This window comes from Equus caballus, chromosome 6 (genome assembly GCF_041296265.1).
Source record: "Equus caballus isolate H_3958 breed thoroughbred chromosome 6, TB-T2T, whole genome shotgun sequence".
Classification (NCBI taxonomy): Eukaryota; Metazoa; Chordata; class Mammalia; order Perissodactyla; family Equidae; genus Equus; species Equus caballus.
Window position 1 is genome coordinate 70,178,500 of NC_091689.1, and position 16,148 is coordinate 70,194,647.

General features: G+C 35.4%; 1 protein-coding gene across 1 annotated transcript in view; it reads right to left on the reverse strand.

The window, feature by feature from the left end:
- Positions 1-957: 957 nt before the first annotated feature.
- Positions 958-16,148, reverse strand: part of SYT10 (synaptotagmin 10) — a 69,444-nt gene continuing 54,253 nt past the window's right edge. The window contains exons 5-7 of the mRNA XM_001503215.4: positions 13,288-13,459; positions 10,133-10,262; positions 958-7,268 (exon numbers count right to left, since the gene is read on the reverse strand). Of these exons, the coding sequence (XP_001503265.1) occupies positions 7,197-7,268; positions 10,133-10,262; positions 13,288-13,459 (374 nt within the window). The 3' untranslated portion in view covers positions 958-7,196. The remainder of the gene's footprint in view (positions 7,269-10,132; positions 10,263-13,287; positions 13,460-16,148) is intronic.

A 16,148-nucleotide genomic window follows, 5' to 3' on the forward strand; every position in this document is an offset into this window, starting at 1 on the left:
AAATCCAAATTGCCAATCAATATATGAAAAGTGATCAAGACCACTAGATGAAAAAAATTAAAACATTCATAAGATAGCATTTTTTGTAACGTTCAAAATGGCAAAGATTCCAATAATCACGATGCCAAGCGTCAGCTAGGGTACTTGAAAACTCTCATATATTGTACCCGGGAATAATAAATTTTAAACCAGTGTGAATATAAATATGAACACTTTCTGGGGAGATATTTGGAAATACAAATAAAACATCTTTAAAGGTACCATTTCACTGCTTTTTTTCAGAAGCAACTTAGATTTCATTCAGGCTTCCCACACTTTTAGGATGTGGGGACTTAGAAAAGGCCAAAAGAGTCAAATCATCGACTTCTCTTTATCCTGCATTCTATGCAGAGGCATAGACTTATTTACTGGCTGTTTCTTCTGAGTTGTATTTTTTTTAAACAATGACTCTAGGTACAGACATCTGGTTTGTCAATGATTGTGATTTCCTTTGAGTCAGTGCGGTGTTGACTGCCTAAAACTAGTTGCTACACTTACACTCCTCATGAAAATCTTTTTGAAAATTTGAGGCAAATCAGAAAGAAACAAAATAACTGGCCTATCCCAACCACTGAATGACCCGCTAAGGTATTTACAGGGACCTTTTGCAGATGAAACAAATGTGGTTAATATGTGTAAGTGGCACTTTCCTCTTTTAACACTTGACTAATGATTGTTTCATTATTCCTTAGTGGGAGTAATCCAGGACCTTAAATTGATAATTTTGTGAAAAAAAGGTATGCATTAAATGCGGTTTTTAAGATATATTCAGTTGCTCGAATTATTGAATTGTTGATAAATAAATTACCCTGCTCTCTAATGAGTGCCATAAATAACGACTATTAAAGAAAAACTTCACAACATAAAGTTCTCAAAATTAAATCTGTAAAAGCTATTGTCTTCAAAGACAGACAAAAGTAATTTATAATCACTTTATTTATTTTTCAAAATACATATGAAACAGTAAAATTATATTTCAAGTGCTTTTCCATTTTCTTTTACAAAAGTAATCATAAACTGTACACTTCATAACAGCATTGAGGTTTCATTGTTACATAATTCATCTGAACCTGACAAATATGTTCACACGTTCTAAAGAAGACATTGTAAAAATACTGAAATGTGTAACATCTTTTAAAGGTGGCTGCAAAACATTTGTTCTAAGTAATACAATTATATGCTGTCAAGTTTCACAAATGGCTGGTTACCATGTACAAAAGCCAGAAACACGAATTTCAAAAGATTGTAAAACTTTTGTTCTATAATACGGAAGTCAAAGATATTGATTTGAACAATGGCTATGTATTACATCACAAACTTCATTCAAAAAGTCACCTTATGAACAATGACCGAAGGATACAAAAGAAGATCGAATATGATGGATCCAAATTATTCAATATCATGTATGAAATGAAAAATTTTGGTGGTTTCTGCCAGTTTAGAACAATTGGCAAATATCTTGGACTACTTGTTAGCGGAATCACCACATTTACAGTGTGAGGCTGTTCTTTTCTATCTTGTCTTCTTCATTCTGAAATGAAAGTCTTGCTTCATGGTGTCCATAATTTATCCACATTTTGCAGGTGGACCCGATCACTTCTCTCAGTTGGAAGGGTCAATAAGAAGTTAATGTGAATGACTTGAACTTGGATTGGACTTTTGGTTTTTAAAAAACTATAAATCAAATATTTTGTATATTAGAGTTGGTATACCTGCTTCTTTCTTATAATTTATGAAGCTATTCACACTGGAGATTACTGTGTTTTTTACATGAGAGGCTTAAATGGCCTTTCCAAAGAAAAAATAAAAAAATAATAAAACCCACAAAACAATCTATATAGACATAAATAGAATAAACCATGCAATTTTTATAGAGAATGATTCTGTGACCATTTTGTATACAGCCTTAGGGATTTTAGCTTTTTATTTTGGTTCACAAACTTTATTCTACAGCAAAATCATAACCAGACATAATTCCCTGTGTTGATGTTCAGACTGGGAAAATAAAAACCAATTTTGAAAGAGATAACAAAAACAAAAATCCACTGCATTAAGCTTCCAACATTGAGACTTAACTTCTCTTAATTTTTGACCCATTTTTATAATATGCATTGTTATCCAATAAATTGTTCTTGAGGGAACAAAAACATGAAATTGAATAATTGAAGTCCACCACCCTGTACAGTAAATGAGGATTCTGTGCACAGCAGATGCAAATCACAACAAAATTTCCAAAGAAATGGCCAATTTTTACCCTTTCATGACAAGATCAGGCATGATTTTCTCTCTGGAGAGGGCTCTCATGACACAAGTGAGCTTAGAAAAAATTATTGCCAGTTTGAGATGGAAACATTTCCATATAAATACCTTCTGCATCGCTAGCTCTATCAATAGCAAGTCATTTCCGGTGTCTCAGTATAGACAAAAAATAGGATTATCAATTCTTCCCTGCAGGAGTTTATTTAAATCATTTCAGGCATGAAGCAGCTTATCTTTTCTCTTAAACATCTTATTTTTTCAATCACCATTTCTAGCATTCAAAATGTTTGCATTCAATAAATCCTTAAGTCCCACCTCAGCTCTTAATTTAGAGCTTTCTTTTTGAAGTCTCTATAACATGATAGAGACTTTTTAGGTCATCAAGTCAAACCCTGCTTACCTAGCTTCATGATGAACAGGGTGAAAAGGAAAACAAGGTTTTACTTTGATGAGAAAACACTTGAACTGAATATTAGTTAACTGCCACTGTTCAAATATACATCTTTTTGTTTAACTGTTAATGGCAGATGACAAATATTACCAAGGCATCTTTTATTAAATTACCATTCACTTTAATTAACACAAGATGGAATCAAAGTAGGAAAAGTCTTCTAATGAAATAGGAAATTCTTACCTTAAAGAGTTCACTGAATAACACATTGGAAACAGCATTTAGTTTAATTAGCTCTATTTCCCATGTAAAATATAAACTCACTATTTTCTTTTAAATAATGGGTTTTAATAGGTTCAGATGAATCTTATCCTGAGCCATGTCATTGGGTAAGTACTAAAATGCTGTGTCATGGGTTCTTTATTAGAGAATTTAGTTTCCACTAAAAGTTAAAACACAAAGGAGTTCTTTTTAAATTTTGCATCCAATATCTGTATTTCCATATGTTTTAACATCTCTTTTTGACTACCATTTAGTTACGTAGATTCTTACTTTAAATTATTTTACTTTTCTGTGTTTTTGTATCATTTCTTATTGGCAGCAATAAATTCTTAGCCTAAAAGCTATAGAAGTTTAGATCAATTTAAGTACATCAGGACAACCAGAGTTGCTTTAAGACCAAATTGTGAAGGAAACAGGTCTCCAAATTTTCTTTAGATTTAGTAGAAGTTGAATGACTTTCTTAAATCCTTATCAACTTTAGCTTTTTTTTTTTTTAAATAATCAAGTAATTAAATTACCTGGTCTTAATTGCAACTAAGGTGGCAAGAAATATCAGCTGGAGCTCCCTGAAAACAGACGTTCTGAGATAATATCAAGTGTTCTTTTTAAAGGAGTAAAGAAATGCTCATACGTTCGATGTTGAGATTTTGTGTCCTTTTATTTGTAATAGTCTTTGGCTCTTTTGCTAACTCATTCTGAAATACGTTACATTTTGTTTTATGAATGGTGAAAGTTGAGAAAGGAGTGGAAGTTTGGCTTTTTCATTTTTGAAGTGATTAATCATTAAATAAAAGCCTTATGAAATGGATACTCCTTTATGGAGTCTGCAAAGTTTAAAATAATAAATATTTTAGGAGAATAAACACAGGTGAAAATGTCAGTTAAATATCACAACCAAACAGGTTCAAATATATTTGCTTTTATCGAAAACCTGAGCGAGTATTGATGGGTCTGGTCTCCCTGCAGTAACTGGAACACACACACGCTCCCCAAAACTGTGTGGGGAAGGGTGCGCTCGCCTCTGGGTGCCCATCTCTAGTTCCCTGACATAGTCCTCATGATATCTTTTACGGGACTGTGAAAATCACGAGTTTTGCATGTAAAGTTAAGTACCAGAAACAGGGCTGGCCTGACAAAGAAAATTAAAATGGTCAAGAAAAATACTAGTCAGAAACCAGTGTAAAAACAGCATCAACCGTTCAGATTTTTGTGAGAAGATGATATACTTCACAAACACAAATGTTCTTTCTAAATTCAGTTTCCTCATTCCCCTGATTACTTAGAGAATCGTGTAAAATAAAAATGTTAATTAATTAATTAATTAAAAAACCCAAAAGAACACCAGTGTTATTATGCTAATGAGTCAACACTGGCTCCTTTTTCCTAGACTAATGTTTGGCAAGTCCCTGGATAAGTCCCTGAAATTAGGTATTCACTAGATACCTAAGCTGCGACTTCATGATGTGCCAGTGCTGTCATTAAAATGTGGTGTCCCACACAATGAATGGAGGAGATCTATAACATTAAACCTTATTTTAAAGACTGAAGTAAAAACATTCCACCTTCAATCACAAGTAGAAAGAGGATCAGTCATGCTTGTATGGATGTGTGGCTGTGTAGAGTGAGGGTGTGTTGTACTGAAAGTGGTAGGATTCCCTTTTTATAACATGAACTATTGTTTTAAATCATCATGCTTTATCAATATGAAGGTAAATGTCCCTCATGTATTGCATGAAAGATGAGTGGTGGTGAATTTTCTCTCCTTGATCTCTCTCACAGGATTAACAAATACTCTTGTGTAATGAGTTTATTCTAATCCCTAGGAAACTTTTTTTTTTTTTGAGGAAGATTAGCCCTGAGCTAACATCTGCTGCCAGTCTTCCTCTTTTTGCTGAGGAAGACTGGCCCTGAGCTTATATCCCTGCCCATCTTCCTCTACTTTATATGTGGGACACCTGCCACAGCATGGCATGCCTAGTGGTGCAATGTCCACACCCGGGATCAGAATCGGCGACCCCTGGGCCGCTGAATCGGAACATGTGAAGTCAACTGCTGTGCCACCGGTCAGGCCCCCCTGGGAAACATTTTTAAAAAATTACCTTAAAAACTTACTTTAATCTACAATCCCCGTATTAAAATCTCCTGGCTGGCTAGTCATTGCATTTTTTCATCACATATTGGCTTTTTCTCCATAGGAGGCAAAGAAAACACGAGGTTCTAAGAATGAATAAAAAGTCCTTAAAATATGTTTTCAGGTGAAAATAATTATTATACTCACTTAGGAAACATAGTTGCTAATGAAATATAACCTGCAGCTATATCTACTAATAAAACAATTGACTCCAATAATGCCATTTTATTAAGAGTATAACTTTTGTCTTCCCATTTGACAATTTTTATTTCCCAGTAAAACAAAGAATTCCAAAATAGAAGTGTTATCTGAAGTCACTCTGTCTACAGTAAATGGTTCTTCTAGGCTTGATAAGGTAGCCAGGTATTTTCAAACAGTTTTCTTCTATTATTTTTAAATTAGAAAATGTTAGCTAGAAATACTTGTTTTCATTAGGATGGTACAAGCATTTTTGAAAAATTTTAGGGAATTGTGTTGCTTTTAAAATATTAATGTGGAAAATATTTACATCTTAATTAACAGTAATGCCATCATTATGAGAGAGGCCAGCAAACTAAATGTCAAGGCTTTTAAAACGTTTTTTTTTAATATTTAGAAATAAGAGATATTACTAAAATCAAAATTTTATAATTGTTGATAAAATTTTCTCATTCTGATGAATGTGTTTTTATAGTCTAAGTGCATATTTTCTTGCCTTTCTTTGGTTCTTTTAACCTCTTATCTTGGAATAAGCTTGAAATATGCACTATCCATAATACACATCTCAAAAGTAAGGTTGGGGTCATTCAATATAGTTTAGATATAGATATAGGGCCCGGAAATGAGACAATAAAAAGTTCACCTGATTTAAAAGAAAGTTCCGTCATGTAAAAACATTTGCATAGTTTTTAGGACTAGCGGCCTGATCCTTGATCCTTATGAAGGGAAATGCCTTTCATGAAAGGACTGTGGGTCTGGGCCTTTAGAATTCTTTGTTTATTTTTATTAAATGTTGAAGTTATATTATTTATGGTATATTTCTATAATTTGCTGAAAAATAAGTCATCCTTTCTTGAAGAAAATACCTAATTCTAATGATTAACTTCTGATTTGGTTTAAAGGTCACCATTACTGTGTACAATCTAAATGACAATGAGCACAGACATTTATTGTACCTTTGGTGTCTATTAGTATCATCTATCAGAAATACAAGATCTACGTCATAGCTTCATGTCACAAAATATATGCCACAGTACTTAACCTTACGAACACTTAAAAAAATGAATGACTTCTGACTCTATTCTTTCAGGAATACTAATGCTACATTTGAGATTAAGATTATTAGAATTTTAAAAATGTCAGTAAAACAGTGCAACAGATGTTTGAACTAATGTAACATTAAGACAGTATAAAATGGTAGCCCAAATGGCTCAACCTCCATTTTCCAGCTACTAAATATTACTTCTTAAATTTATATTCAAAATGGTTCTTTAAATTATAGTTCCATCTGTATGTTTTAAAGAACAAGCTTGAGAGACAAAGTTTTGAGTTTGGCAGAGCCAAGCCTTACCAAGAAAAGAATTTGCTGAGAATGAAAGAATATATTATCAGATGGGTAACATTAATTTGATAGCACAAATATTTTAATGTTGTGTAAGTTAAGTCTGAAATTTCTGTTAAAGTTTTTATAGAACCATGTGCACACCTAGAAATAAACATCATTGTAACAAAATCAAAACCATACATATGTGACATGTGCCCCTGTATACAATAGCAGCATACACTATATTCAATTTCAGATTAGTATGGGTTCTTTCTAAAAAACATATTTCTTTGCTTATGAAAACAATTACAACTTATTAAAACACTCTGTGCTAATAGGCATATGACACGAAGAATAAAATGCCTTCTATAAGTAAGGACTATTTGTATTCAAGTAAAATATATCAAGATGTCCAAAGTTAATAAACAGACAAAAAAAGTAAATGAAAATTGCACAAGTTTGTTCATTATCAAGATGTATTTTAAATGAGGAAATCAAACCGTCCACTTTTTTTCTGATCTGATGAGCACATGATCCTGGGTCCTGATTATAATGGTCTTATTTTGGAGGCATTATGGTGTGGGAGGTGGTTTGGGAGATGGACAGGATCCTTGACTATCAAAACTGGTCGCCCGGCCAGGTAGCTGAAAGACAGTAATTTCATAACGTATGATCTAGTGTAAAAAAAATAATAAAGAAGGTAATTGTTCCTACTTTTTACTAGTGAATATTCACCCACAATATGTAAGTCTCTGAAGAAAAGATAAATGTAACTCTTCCTGCCCTTCAAAACTCACCTTCTTAGGTAGCATGAGGGGGCACAGACATGTCGGCAGAGCACGGTACACAGATGGCATGCAGAGCGGCACTGTACAGGTAACGATTCATGACTGCAGATTCATGTCACATTGTAGGAGAGGCTTTAGTTCTTACCATAGTGGGAGGAATTACTTGGTAAAGGCAATAAGAGGTTCTAGACACAAGAGAACGCATTCCACTTACTCTAAGACAGGAGGTGATTTTTATAGGAGCAATTAATGAGACGAGAGGGGCTGAATTTGGCAAATGGGAGCCAGAAATGATGAAGAATAATTTCTCACAGTCCCTAAATATTATTAGTATTTAAAAAATTTAATTACAACAGAATAAACTTTTGATTATTTAGGTAGAAGTAATAAGATTTTCTAAATGATGCTTCAGTCTCTGTCCCACTAATTTACCCAGCTCTTGAATAATTGTTCCCTTCTCATTTTAATCCCTTCTCTGGCAACAAAACACATAATTACACACCCATCACTTTCCTACAATGCAAACTCCACCCAGTTCTTAGGTCTCCAGTCCACATGTTCCGTTTGACCAACGAGTGTAGGTGCAAGAGTTGGAAAAAAGGAGCTATTTGCTGAGGAAAGCACATTTACATAATCTTTTAGTCCCACTTGTCCTCAGATACCTAGCTGCTAGAAAAATACCTGTAATCTTCTTCTGACATTCATATTGTAGCTTATTCTTCCTTTAGATCCTATAATGACTGAAAAATGTTCACATATTCTCAGACACAAACACATGGCTATTCTAACGCTTCCTTTTATCAGATAAATGTGTAACTGCTTATTAAACAGAGTCATAAGTATTTATAATATGGTTTGGGTCATATAACCCTTGCCCTTTCATTAGTTACAAGTCCTAGCACACATTGTCTCATTTTCCCCTATATATCACTCCTATATATCCCTATATATCACGCATTTCTATTTTCATTAAATATGGACAAATGTAGCTATAGACAGAGTAAGTGGTCTGCCCAGGATTAGACAGCCAGAGGAGCAAGAATTAGAACCCACGTCTCCCTTCAGTGTGGTTCTCTGCCCAGCAAACTTTACTCTCATTTTCTAGATTCTTAGAATTAATATTCACTTTTCAAAGTTTAAAGAAAAACAAAGATGAGAACCAGGAAAAGGATAGTAATTGATTAATAGGCAGTAGAGTATACTTCATAATTCAGACAATACACACTATTGAAATGAAAGACAACCTTCCCAAGGCTCGTTGAACTGTTTAGAGAATACACCTGTCTATACTGCTGAAGCACTCGAGGGGGAAGTGCTGTGTGAATGTGCATTGCGTATGTGTCTGTCTTTTATGATCCACAGTAAATGATGAAGTGAGGTAAAGATTTGGAACATGAATATATATATACACACACATATGTGTATATGTGTGTGCATATATATATACAAGCAGATATCTTCTCTCTGATGACAGTTCATCTCTGTTGTCTGAGCATGCAATATTTATCCAATGTTCACCAAATTTTCCCTGTAACATTCTGAGTAACACAGACAGGTCACATTTTTGTCACTAAGCTAAGATTAGAACCTGGGCCCACTAACATTTAGTTATTTACACTGTACCGTGTCTTCCACTCAACCCAGTGCCTGGTGCCAGAACAAGAAGGAGATCTTACCCGTGGAGAGACAGCAATGTATCATCACTTACTATGTGGTTATCTTAACTATTTTTTTATTGCATTGCATCCTCTACTACACATCCTTTTGTCAACCCGCATTACCTCTCAATTAGTCAAGTCCTATGAATGATCTACTTTGTGACTCTTCAAGGGGCTCCAGCAATTGTCTTTGGGAAAGAACTCATTCCATCTAGCAACATTCAGTGTATCGAGTAGACTACAACTACATCATGGCTAAAAATGCTGATAGAAACTGGTATTGATGCTTCTTCTGGTTACTACAAGCATTAATATTAGTTTAATGAGAGCTAACATTGTGCCACACTCTGTGCTAAGCACTTAATATTCAGCACTTTATTTAGTTTTACTCTATGGGTTTACTCTGAATACAGAGTAATAGCAGACATTTAGAGAGATGAAAGCAACCTGCGCAAGGGTCTCCACTATGTAGTCAGATGGCAGAGCCAGGCTTCAAACTCAGGCAAGCTGATGCCGCAATATTTTAAAAATCTGTGAGCACTGTACTTCCTGACCAGAGTTGGGGGAGATTCACTTGTCCCCTTACATAGATGAGTTATATTAGGTGACAGTGCCTCTATTTAGATATTCTGGGGAACTTCAGGTGATGTGGCTGTTTTCACAAAAGACAGGCATCAAAATTTAGTTTCCAGTTAGTAGTAGATTTGCTCAATTTCTCCAGCACCCATTGATGTACGTTTTCAGGCTATGCAAAGAAAATAATAGACTTGCAGTTTTTATGGGCTTATTGTCCATAAAATCCATTTCCCTAAAATTGTCTGGGTGACAAATGCTCAATGGTATCTACCAGAAACCCAGAAAGTTTATGGGTTTTTAAAATCTAACAAGGCACACAGAACTTTGAATACTGGGTGACAGAATCTGCGGGACAAAACCAAGAGAAATGTCTGTCTTAAAAAAATAGGTGAACACGTAAAACGCCAGAGAAATGTTAGCAGACAAATAGCATCTAACCAAAAGAGATAAAAAAGAGAGCAGATGTCAGGGAACCACAGAGCTTACCTCCAGCAAGGGGTGCCAGTGTGTTATTGGTTTTCGGTGGTAGGCCAGCATTTCATTCCAGTGGTCTCGCCCAAGACCCTCAGCATCCAGGCCTGTTCTACACACTCCAATGACCTCATTGTGTCCTACCCTATGATTAGGAGAATATTATACTTTCATTCCACCATTCAAAGAAAAATGGGGTTTCACGCATCTTAGCAGAACTTTAAGCATATGATTAAAACACTAGACTTTGTGACAGGTTCGAGATGATCCTGCAGATTCAACTACTTCAGGTCAAATGAAAAACCTTAGTAAACTAAGATTTATTAAACAGGAGCAGCATTCAAAAATGAATCTGTAAAAGGAGCACACACAAAACATTTCAGTGCTCTGTCACTTGAGCACATTTCACAATCATAAGAATAGTGTGAATGAGAAATGACCTATATGATGAGTTTCTTTCTTGGAAGCAGTCTTAAGTTTAAGTGATGTAAATCCAATCTTGTTCTTTCCACAGGGCTTCATGTTTTATAGTGATGCTCACATTTCTCACCAAGAGCTCAATACCCACTTTCTTGTATAAATGACCACATTTAATTGACTCTAAATGGTACGTCAGTGAACATTACTTCTTGCACTGCAATTAAACCGGGGAGGGCTATGTTCAGTACCTTGGCATCTGATTTATTATCGCATAGCACCAGAGTACACTGAACAACATTCCCATTTTCTCTTCATGGCCTGTTTTCACAGCAACAAATCAAAATAATAATGATAGTTAATATTTTTGAGAGCTTATCATCTACCAGACAGTGTTCTAACTAATTTAAATGTATTGAGTCACGTAATCCTCACACCATGACCATGAGCATCATTATCATCTCATTTTACAGATAAAGAATTTAAACACCCAAAAGTTAAGGGACCCGCCTGCCTTGATACGCTTAATAAGAAGCTGAAGCAGGATTTGAATCAAGACAGCTGACTAAAACGCACATGTGGTAAATTGCTTCTGAAAAAGGAAATGTAATTTAAAGGCATTTCTATAGGTTATTTTGATAGACATCTCTAAGGAGACTTTTGAGGTGATTTTGGGACATTTCATTACTTTCTTCCTGTCACTGATGTAGATATGTATGTTTAGTATCATTTTTCTCTATATGAAGTTTCCCAAACAAGCATATTTTTAGAAATAAGTGGGGCATTTTTTGTTGCTTATTTGTACCTTCCTGTTTTATATATTATCAGAATCCATTTCCCTAAAATTGTCTGGGTGACAAATGCTCAATGGTATCTCCCAGTCACTCATGGGAGAAATCAACAGGAGTAATTTTTGGCAAAGACAACAAGGGCTTCTGATGAAAACATTACAACAGTTTTAGAGTTTGAAATTTGAACTAATTTACCATTTCTTTCTCTCTGGACAGCGACAGCTTTTTTTTTTTTTTTTTAAATTGTGATATACACTAATTTCAAATAGATGGTACAAATCACTTTATTTTTTACTGCTTCATTTTGCTAGCTCTGAGCCAGAGGATAGCATATTAATTTCTCTAGGTTATACAATCCTGGTTACTACCACTCTATGATACTATAAAATGGACACTCTTTGATTATTTGTATATGTATGTTCTGTACCACTTGTATTACCACTAGAACAAAAAATGTGGTAAGGCACTGTTGACTTTGTTGACAATTTTGCAGGTTAAACATACAGTATTCCTTTCCAAAAAGTTTATAAATATAAAAAGCAAAAACTAACAAGAAGAGTTTAGCAAGGATCAAATAAGAGATATGAACCTTTAGCAGGACAAGAGTTCAGATGAAGAGGTTGGTTAGCTGAGAAAGACACAGAGTGTTAACTTGAGCAGGGCTGTAAAGCATGGTTGGGATGAGATACACAGAGCAGGCAGACAGCGTGACAGACAAGGGAAGAGTGGGAGGGTACAGGTAGGAGCTGCAGCAGTAAGAACTTTCCAAGCTGCACTTGGGAGCTGGCAATTAATTTTATGAAAGAAGTGATTCAAAGTGTGTGCGCTGGAAGAACAATCCACAAAGCAATGTTTAAAGATCGATGTGAAAGCATAAAGGCTGCGTCCCTACGGCCACTATTCACCTTCCACTCTTAACACTCAACTGTTCACAGTTCCATATCATGTCAGTATTTTACCAATGGGAAAAGCGAATCCCAAAAAGATTACATACCTTGCCCTTTCACACAGCTAGTTGATGACAGAGCTTGGATAAGAATCATGGTATCATATTCTATCCCAGTTGGGAAAACAAACTCTGTTGATTGTAATTTCAGTTGTTACTCTAAAGACTTCACAGTAGTGCTTTCTCTAATACATTCCATACTACTTCTGCACCCATCCTTTTACCATCCCCAGGGGTCCTGTCCTTCAACTTAAGAATGACTTCTTGGGGCTGGCTTGGTGGCACAAAGGTTAAGTGCGCACATTCCGCTTTGGCGGCCCCGGGGTTTGCCAGTTTGGATCCCTGGTGTGGACATGACATCACTTGGCAAGCCATGCTGTGGTAGGCGTCCCACATATAAAGCAGAGGAAGATGGGCATGGATGTTAGCTCAGGGCCAGTCTTCCTCAGCAAAAAAGAGGAGGACTGGCAGTAGTTAGCTCAGGGCTAATCTTCCTCCAAAAAAAGAGGAGGATTGGCAGCAGTTAGCTCAGGGCTAATCTTCCTCAGGAGAGAAAAAAAAAAGAATGACTTCTTTTGGAAAATAAATAATAAATATTATCACATGGAAAAAAATGAATTTTGAACGAATAATTCTTCCCTCTTATAATTCACTCTTTTTTTCTTTTTGCAGGGGAAGATTTGCCCTAAGCTAACATCTATGGCCAATCTTCCTCCTTTTTTCTCCTTTCTCCCCCAAATCCCCAGTACGTAGTTGTGTGTAAGTTCTTCTGGGTCTTCTCTGTGAACTACTGCCACAGCACGACTACTGACAGACAAGTGGTGTGGTTTTGTGCCCAGGAACTGAATCCATGCCGTTGGAGTGGAGTGTGCTGAACTTTAACCACTAGGCCATCAGGTCTGGCTCTTCCCTCTTCTGATTTAAATTGCTGTAGCAGTAAACAACCTAAAAAGCTAAATTTGGTCTGCAAATGACTAAACATGGCTGCTCTTCAGTGAGTAGAGAGATACACATACCTATCATAATCCATGACGGCAATGGAGAGGCTGACCTGGTCCACATTCTCCGGAGGGATGTCAAAAATAATGGCCTCATTGTACACAGGGTTTAGAGTGTTTTTCTTTGTAGTTGTTTTCCTCTTTTTTAATCTTCGACCCTCACACATCAGAGACACTTTGACATAAGGATCTAGGAGCGGGAAGGTAATTTATTCAAATGAAAGCAACAGTAAAAAGCATAAACAAAACTGTAGTGAATTGTTACTAAGTAAGAAAAGCGGTATATTAAGCCCTTTAGTAGTACCAGTTTTAAATTCAAATGACTTATCTGAGGGAATAGACTGTCTAAGACTTCTCGCTTTAAAAGGAAGCACTTACCTTCAAGGAACTAGACAGGAATTAACTTGATCCCACTGTTTTTAATACAACGGAGAAAACTCACTAGTTTATCATGAGCCAGTCCAGAACTATAATGTGTCTTTTAGTCACAGCTATTTGAGGACACATTTTGTTAGAAGTGATTTCTAGGGAATGTCAACCCAACAAGCCAGAATAATTGTACTAAAGTTAATTTCTTTCAAAATGATTTAGAATAAGAAGACTAAAACTTGTGAAAGAGCAACACCGAATATGAACAAGTATACATAACCACAGTGAGTAGAAATTAGAAAGCAAAAACTATGCTAGAATTTTCTTCAGTTGTTGGAAAGGTACCAAATGAGATGTTTCATTTTATAGTCACAGCATCAGCATTGATTCTCGATCAAGAGCTCAGACTAAAGAAATGATCACTACAAATAATTTATTAAACGCTCAACAGTATACAATAAAAAAGGCAATATTTGGCTTAAAGATGGCCACAAAGAAGTTTCCTGATATGACACTGTCTATATGATGCCAATGGAAAGAGAAAATTTAGTTGGGCTATATTTTCATGGGTAAAAGGGATCAAGTAATTGTGAACAAGTTCTGCCCCACCTGACTGATCTCTACTGCCTTAAGTAGGAAAAGTGTTAGAGTATTACAGAAAATTACATAGTATTATACAAAAGTTTCTTAAAGCCTTATTTTTTGTACCTTTATTAAAAAGGAGGCATAGCTTTGGGAGGGGGTGTTAGCATTGGGGTGAGTATGGTAGACGGTTAAAACAATCAGTGTCTGCTCCATCCTCATTCATTTTTTTTTTTTCTCATTCTGGTCACCCTCCAACTCTAGCACCACTCCCTCTTTCTCTCTCTTTCCATTGATGTAGTAATAAATCTATTTCTTTAGAATAAGCCAAAATCATGGCAATATTGATTTCTTTGAGCAAATGAATGCTTTTTAAGCTCTAGAAAAATGTATCTGTATATTTCATGAGCATTTCCACCAAGGGGCAAAAACATATTTTGTGGGTAGGAAGAGGGTATGGACAGGAAAACAAGGTGAAAAGGCAATGTGCAATGGCTGTTTCTCATTTATTTTTCAATTTTTTAAGAATAGAAAGTATGTTCTAAGGAAGAAGCTCACTTTTGTGATCCATCTTTGTGTATGAGCCCCAGGTCTAGGTCCCTTATTAACAATGGGAATGAGGCCTGCTTTATCCTTTGCTGCCCCCATCTTGTCTCTCAGGACATCTCTCTTCTCGTGACAAGGATAATTTACGAGCCTGTTGTGAGAATTAATGAGGCAGTGTTCTCAAAGCATGCACTCCTCTGATGAAAAGTTTGATATAAATAAAAAGTAATCTTGCACTTAATTACAACTTTGATGCTGTTTCCTTGTCTCAAAATCTGATCTCTTTTGGTACATGGTAGGAAGAGTAGAATAAACAATAATTTGCAGAGTACACTGTTTATCTTAATTTCTTCAACATTGTTGACCCAAGACTTTTTCACCAACATAAATGTGGAATTTACTTGCTTTCTTTCCACCTTTATATATCAACTATGTATTGCAAATTTTAAAAAAATGAATTGGTAAAACATGACAGAGTTCAAGAATTGAGATGGTAAAGATGTAGAATGAGAAGTCTCCCTCCCATCTGTTCCTATACTGCTCCACTCTTTAGTTTTTGCATATCACTCCAGTATTTCTTTATGCGAATATTAGCAACATAAACACGTATTCTAAAAATCCCCATTCTTACACAGAAGGGAACATGATATCTATACTTATTTTTGTACCGCATTTTCTTGTTCATTTAGTATATCCTGAAGCTCTCTCCACACTGGAACTTAGAGTTGTCTGATGTTTTTTGTAATACAAATTTAGTTTATTATTTTTTTTGTTCCAAAGAACCACAAAATTACAGATGGTAGCCATGTCATCCTTTACTATACCTCCACTATTTCTTATTTCTGTTTAATTCAACAAATGTTTACTGACCTCTTGACTCTGCCCTCATCATTTTTTCTTCCACAGAGCTACGCCAAAGTGCACATACTAAGTTATAATCATTCAGAACTGTAGTGATTTAAATGAAGGGCTAAAAGAGCATGATGTGGCTTTATCTCTTTATCAAAGTTAGCACAAGAGGAATTTCCTTCGAGAATGTCTTTAAGAAACTTTAGGAAGCATTCATTTACTTTATTATTTCTTTCAGTCCCTAGAGTTGGCCCAATGAAAGGTGGCAAGAATGTAAGTGCAAATGGTGATGTTAGAACATGGATGGTTCTCTGCAGATTAGGTGAGAAAAATAAATTCAGTCTAAATATATCTTCATACGGCCCTCACACGTAGAGTAATGCAAGTTTGAAGTGAATGGCTTAAAGTCCAAAAATCTTCCTTTATAAGCAACAGACTACATAGCAATAGAGAAGTGGATGGAAAATTATACATTTTTGAGAAAGAAAGAAATCTGTAGAGAAAGAAAGAAAAACCCAAGTTCAGAGTCAATC